The sequence below is a fragment of the Arachis ipaensis genome, chromosome B05 (assembly GCF_000816755.2).
Source record: "Arachis ipaensis cultivar K30076 chromosome B05, Araip1.1, whole genome shotgun sequence".
Taxonomy (NCBI): Eukaryota; Viridiplantae; Streptophyta; class Magnoliopsida; order Fabales; family Fabaceae; genus Arachis; species Arachis ipaensis.
The window spans coordinates 117,506,291-117,512,693 of NC_029789.2; the positions used below are offsets into that span (position 1 = coordinate 117,506,291).

At 37.0% G+C, this 6,403-nt stretch overlaps 1 protein-coding gene across 1 annotated transcript; it reads right to left on the reverse strand.

The window, feature by feature from the left end:
• On the reverse strand, positions 306–1,648 carry LOC107643887. The gene is made up of 2 exons (XM_016347636.2): positions 1,310–1,648; positions 306–1,104 (listed from the first exon to the last, which is right to left on the reverse strand). Exons 1-2 carry the CDS (start codon positions 1,469–1,471, stop codon positions 661–663), a joined length of 606 nt encoding a protein of 201 aa, XP_016203122.1. The 5' UTR covers positions 1,472–1,648; the 3' UTR covers positions 306–660.

The following is a 6,403-nucleotide window of genomic DNA, read 5'->3' on the forward strand; positions in this document are numbered from 1 at the left end:
TTCGCGCTTGATAGAATAGGCATACATTGTTGCTATGTAGCTCAATAACATCTACCCAACCCAACTACATTATCAATGCACCTCTCCTACACAAAAACAAGACACCCGCCCCTAACTCTTTATCTTGAATCTTTATGAGTCCTCTGCCTTTTAACTGTGCTCATCACTGCATTAGAATATTCTAAGCCTATATTTCTTACATCTTAAAATCAATTACTGTGAGGAAAAGCCCGTGGATAGAGAGCTTTGGATCAAAGTTCTCTAAAATTAAAAAGTTAAATAATTAAATAAGGAGTTAAATGCTCTTAAATTAAAATAAAACTCATATATTGAGAATTATAAATCTCCGAACTTCTGTGGGTAAAGTACACACAAGGTGGGACTTGATTATGATTTAACACAAAATCACTTGTTCATACAGCCTTCCTTGTATAAGAATATGGCAATCTAAGATCGAACAATCAAACCAGGACAATCATATCCGTCCACAACATGCAGTGCAATCGATGTATCTAAGTATCTTCTTACAGGCAGTCAAATATTGTCCCTTTCGTTTTCCATCAACACATCAACCCGAGGGGGGGAGATAAAAAAGGCAAATCACATCTTTTACCCCCAAAATCAACTAACTAACAATATAATGTACATTTGAACTAAGAATCAATCAGCCTCTTGCAACCCATCGAGCACAACAGACCCAACAAACAACCCAACCGCGCCAACTCCAAGTACGGCGGCGACAACCGCCTGTACTGCAACAAGAGCAGCGGAGTCATCAGGGATGAGAACAATCGCCGCGATGGCTGCGACGACGGCTGGCAGCGCCGCGGAGGCGAGGGCGGAGGGAGAGAATCCGGCGGCGTTCTCGAGCAGGCTGAGCAGTCCAAGCTCCTCGGCTTTCGAGAAGACGCCAAGCTTCTCGATGGAGGAGAGCGTGAGTCCGAGCTCCTCCGCCTTGGAGAGCAGCCCCGCCTTTTCGACGTTGCTGAGGACCTTCCTCTTTTCCAACTTCTTGAACACGTCCACTTCAACTTCCTCGCTTCCCTCGTAGAAGATCCCCGCCCCAAACCACTGCTTCTCCCAATTATCGTCGTACTTGTTCACCTTCAAGTATGAAACGATTAAAAAGTTAGTTAGACGGTTACGTAGGGACGTACAGGTGTTATGATTTGTTGGTTAACAGTCACGGATGCAGAAAAATTAGTTAGTCATGCAGTTGAGAAGTTAGTTATTGGCAGTTAGAGATGTTAGATATTGAAAATATAACAGAGTGGTGAGAGGTGAGTTGTGGGTTTGTGTAATTCTTTACCTTCTTTTTGGGAGCCATGGCGAGGATGGTTAAGGGTTTCCTGGCGGTGGCGGTGGCGGTGAGAAGGGAAGGTTTGCGGCGGAAGGAGCTGAAGGAGAAAGTGGTGTGGTTGTTGTGGAGTGATCGAAGAGAAGGAGATGAAGAAGAGGCAGGAACTGCCATGGATGAGATGGGTTTGGGGTTTCGGTTTCGGTTTGGGAGCTTGGGTTGCAGGAAGAAAAGGGTTCTCTGCTGTAGTGCTGTTGGTGTCTAAACTGCCACGTGGGACCACCATGAAATACTAATAACCTTGTTTCTCCGTAACGCGATCTTCTTGTTACATTTCCACCAATCAGATTGAAGATAGCTTTATCTTTGGCTACCTATCAAAAGCTTATAAAGACATAAGGAAAGTTGAAATGGGTCAAACTAGTCGACTAGTTTGTGGATTTTTACTCTTAAAATTAAATTCCTTTAAATTTTAGGTTAAGCGAATGAGAGTTCAATTAATCTGAAGAGGTTAAAAGAGCTGTGATGACCATGAGTTCATTTAAAGCTCTAGGGTCAGATGGATTTCAAGCAGTTTTCTATAAAGAGTTCTGGGACTCTCTTAGCAACGATGTGTGTAGACTGGTCAAGCGAGCCTTTGAGGGTGAGTCATTGAATGCGGCTATTTTCGATACTCTTATTGTTCTAATTCCTAAAGTGGAAGTTCCCTCTTCCTTACGGGAGTTTCGGCCTATTAGCTTATGTAATGTAATTTATAAAATTGTCACAAAGGTTCTAGTTAACAGGTTCAGACCTTTTCTGTCGGAGATCATTGGTCCTTTGCAAGGAGGGTTCATTCCAGGAAGAGGAACCACAGAGAATATTATTATTGCTCAAGAGATTATGCACTTCATGAGGAACACCAAGTCTCGAAAAGGGACCATGACATTCAAGATTGATTTGGAAAAAGCTTATGACAGGGTAGACTGGCGTTTTCTGGAAGCTACTTTGGTCCGGTTTGGGTTTCCAAAGGCTACCATTAATCTTATATTGAATTGTGTGACTTCCTCTTCGTTGGCAGTTTTGTGGAATGGGAACAGGCTCCAAAATTTCAATCCGAAGAGAGGGTTGAGGCAAGGAGATCCTATGTCTCCTTATCTATTTGTACTCTGTATGGAAATGCTTACCTGCTTTATCTCTCATAGAGTTTTCCAAGGTTTGTGGAACTCAGTTGCGGTTTCTAGGAATGGACCACGACTCTCTCATTTGATGTTTGCAGATGATCTTTTGCTTTTCTGTAAGGCATCAAAAGCTCAAGTAATAGAGGTCATGCATTGTTTGGACTTGTTTTCTAGAGCGTCAGGTTTAAAGGTAAATCTTCATAAGTCAAAGGCCCAATCTGTAAAGGAAAAGTACGAGGAGCTAATATAGTTGCTATACAATATATATAATGGGGATATTTTTGTAATTAAAATTAAATTAATTATTATTTATTTTAAATTTCAAATTCAACCCAAATAACGATTTTATAATGCAAAACTAAAAACGGTCAACCCTCTCCCCTATTTGCACGTATTTGCTTCTTCAGCATTCTCATCTCTTAACGGTGCCACCCCGCAACCCGCAACAGCCGTCATCACACATAGCTTCGGGAGACGCTGTTGTGCGCACCGCGAACGTCCGAGCATCACCGTCTCGCAGGTTGCGTCGTTCGTGCAACCCTAAACCTGCCAGTCGGAAAAGCCCCTCCCTTAGCCGACGATGTTTTATCCTCCGACTTCTTCTTCGTTCCCCTCTTGGACTACAAAAGGTCAGTATGAAGCTATTGTTCTACTCTATAGATTATGTTTGTGTGACACCCAGGGTTCAGATGTTCTTTGATTTTGGAAACCGAACACCATGGAAACTGAGCTCAGCACTGCAAGAAGGAGTTTTGCAGCAAGAATTTTTTGCTCTTCTGCTAAGCCTAGATCAATCAGGGCTCAAGCTTCTTCTGGTTTTTCTTCTATTGCTGATTTATGCCTTTGATTTGTTTGATTTATTAGATATATTCTGAGATTTCTATGAAGTTAATTAATGATATGTGAACTATGAAGTGGTTGATTTTGATTTGCATATACACATGTATATTTGTTATACGTGATTTTTATTTTCATAGCTAGACTGCTTACTTGATATCTGATTTTGGTGTTGAATTGGAGCAAAGTTTTTCTATTTAGACCCTTCTTGTCTATGTGAATGTATACTCATTTAGGAATATTTGAGAGATTTCCTTACTAGGACTCATTTCTTTAATTTGCTTCTTAATTAATTCTAGCAGAATGTTAGATCAATGATTATGGTCAACCGAAAAATATAGTTTGACTATGTAATTTTTTCAAGTACAATTAGGCATTTTGCAAAATCATGTTGTGTTAATATATAGTATTATCCAGTATAGCTGCTTTTTGTTACATCTCTTGATTTGATGGGTCTTAATATCATAATAGGCAGAATTTGCATATTGTGAAGAAGTTTATGCGTCTCAAAATTTTTTTTTACTGAAGTTGCATTGCAAATATATCCAAATATATCCATGTGCTTTGTTTTGATACTGGTTTGATAATAGGTTCTCTCAAAAATGGAGGTGCACTTGTTTACAAGGCATGGCAGTATGGTGATGGTGTTGTTTCTCTTGGTTTTTCACTGTTTACAAGGCATGGCAGTATGGTGATGGTGTTGTTTCTCTTGGTTTTCTGCTCTTGGATTCCAATAGAAGTATGTATGTTGAACTGATTTAGATTTTAGACCATGGTTGATTTGCTTTTTTCTTTTCTTTATGCACTTATTATGCAACAGTATGTTTCTTTTTAATATACCTGGTTGTGACATACAAACTTGATGTTGTAAGATAAAAATGAGTAATTTATATCTGAAATGGGAATGAATGACAATGGAAATTCTTTGTTGGGTGTTTGTCATAGGAGTATTGAGCTAAAAGTGCAGCTTTGTGATGAAAGTGTTGTAAATTGTTAAAGATAATAAATGAATCTAAGTGGATGTCTATACTTCTGCAGTTATTAAATATTATTGTATTTGAAAATATAATGATATTCTTTTGTACTTCTTGATAGAATAAATTCATGTCTCTTTTGTTCCTGTACTTGAGAACACTATAATAGCCTAAAACAGCAACACAATCTAAGAGTTAATACTATTGAGAGATCCCATTCAACCCCACATTGCATCTTCATATATGAAAATCATAGAATAGCATAAGTGTGTTCTTCAACATGGATTGCAAGCTGAAATATTATTTTCTCTATGTTCTTTGATGCAGCTTTCAAGAACCTGCAATTCCTTGAAATATGTGGCAGAAGATTAACTGATGGAGGCGTAAAACACATAAAAGAGATGACCTCTCTTACACAGCTTAACCTGTCCCAGAATTGCAACTTGACAGATAAAACTTTGAATTGCTATATGGTATTTTCTGCATATCTTTAGGATTTAATACCTTTCAATCTATTTTGTTGTCACATTTGGTATATTTTCATCTAAATACAGGAATGAATACATTGAGGTCACTTAATGTTTCAAATACAGGAGCTACCAGTGGAAATGCTACCGTTTCTTCTTCAAGTCCAAGAGTTTTGAGAATTTGGGTGTTGTTTACTTTGAATTATGTCATTGGAAGATCAGTAAAAGCCACAGCCACCTTTTGGCCACAATAGACATAGTCTAATCAGTAAAATAGTCCGGATGTTCATTTTACTAAGACGGATTGAGAGCTCAATAACAAGTTGCATATGGATTGAGATACATCATGTACTATATTTTAAACCATTTAAACTAAGACGGATGTTCATTTTACTATAATTACGGATGGTTCTATCCATTCTAAAGTGAATGATTATTTTGGGTATACTATTTGTAGTACAATTTATTACCCTGTTGTGTGAATGTAAACAAAAAAATTAAAAGAAAAACTAAAATAGGTTGGATGTTCATTTTACTAGGTAGGCTAATGGTTATTTTCATTCTAATTTGGATGTTTAATTTATTTGGATTGAATTTAACATAATTTTGCCTAATTAGAAGACTTTGTTAAAAATATTGTGAGTATAGAGTCTATTATAATTTAAAATTTTACTAACATGCTTAATTCTGTTTAAGTTAGCCATTTTCTTAAAATTTAAACTAATAAATTATAAAATATGTCACTATTAGATTAAGTGTCCAATAAATAAAAAAATTAATCGGTGTGTCTAACAGCAAGAATTCTTATTGTAATTGATTAATACAATAAAAATTCTTGCTGTTTTTTTTTTTACCAAAGATAGGAGACTCGAACCCGCAACCTCTTAATTGAGTATGGGGAGACTATGCCATTTGAGCTATTACTCATTGGCAAAAATTCTTGCTGTTTATATTGCTCGTATTCATTGAATTTTATTTTTCGCATCAATGATTGAGATAAATCATATACTATACTTTAAGTCAATTAAACTACGACGGATGTTTATTTTAGTATGATTGCAGATGGTTCTTTTCATTCTAAAATGGATAATTATTTTGGGTATACCATTTGTAGTATAATTTATGACCATATTGTGTTGATGTAAATAAAAAATTAAAAGAGAAACTAAAATAGGCCGAATATTGATTTTACTATGTCATCCACCTTGAAGATGAACTCTTTGGTTCCATCCACATCCACAGAGACCAAACGGATAATCCCAGAAGCCACAAACAAGCAAATAATAATAAAATGCACAATCTAATAAACTCGAAGTGTAAGAGGATGAGTTACAGCTTGGAATCTTTTCTCATGGATGATTAACACTGCAAGTATTAATTGTGTTATGGCCTGGTCTAACCAAAACATTCTATCAACTTGCTTCCATGGAATCTCAGTTGAACTGGTAAATAGCATAACACAAGCAATGGTATACAATAAGGCCAAAATAGAAGTTGCAGCTAAAGTTAGCTTAAATCATATGGTTACTGAGACAAAGGGTCTGTTATTATTTTTGATAAGTGGCTTGTTAAGTCCATTGGTGGAGGAGGAGGAATTGGAGGTGAACCTCGAATGGAGCCTGATCACGGCAAAGATAGAGAATGAGCAAGAGTAAGACATCAATGGTA

Coding starts and splice junctions, on each gene's coding strand:
- LOC107643887 (XM_016347636.2), bottom strand. CDS start 1,471: ATGGCAGTTCCTGCCTCTTCTTCATCTCCTTCTCTTCGATCACTCCAC. Junction 1,105..1,309: donor CCATGGCTCCCAAAAAGAAG/GTAAAGAATTAC, acceptor TCATACTTGAAG/GTGAACAAGTACGACGATAA.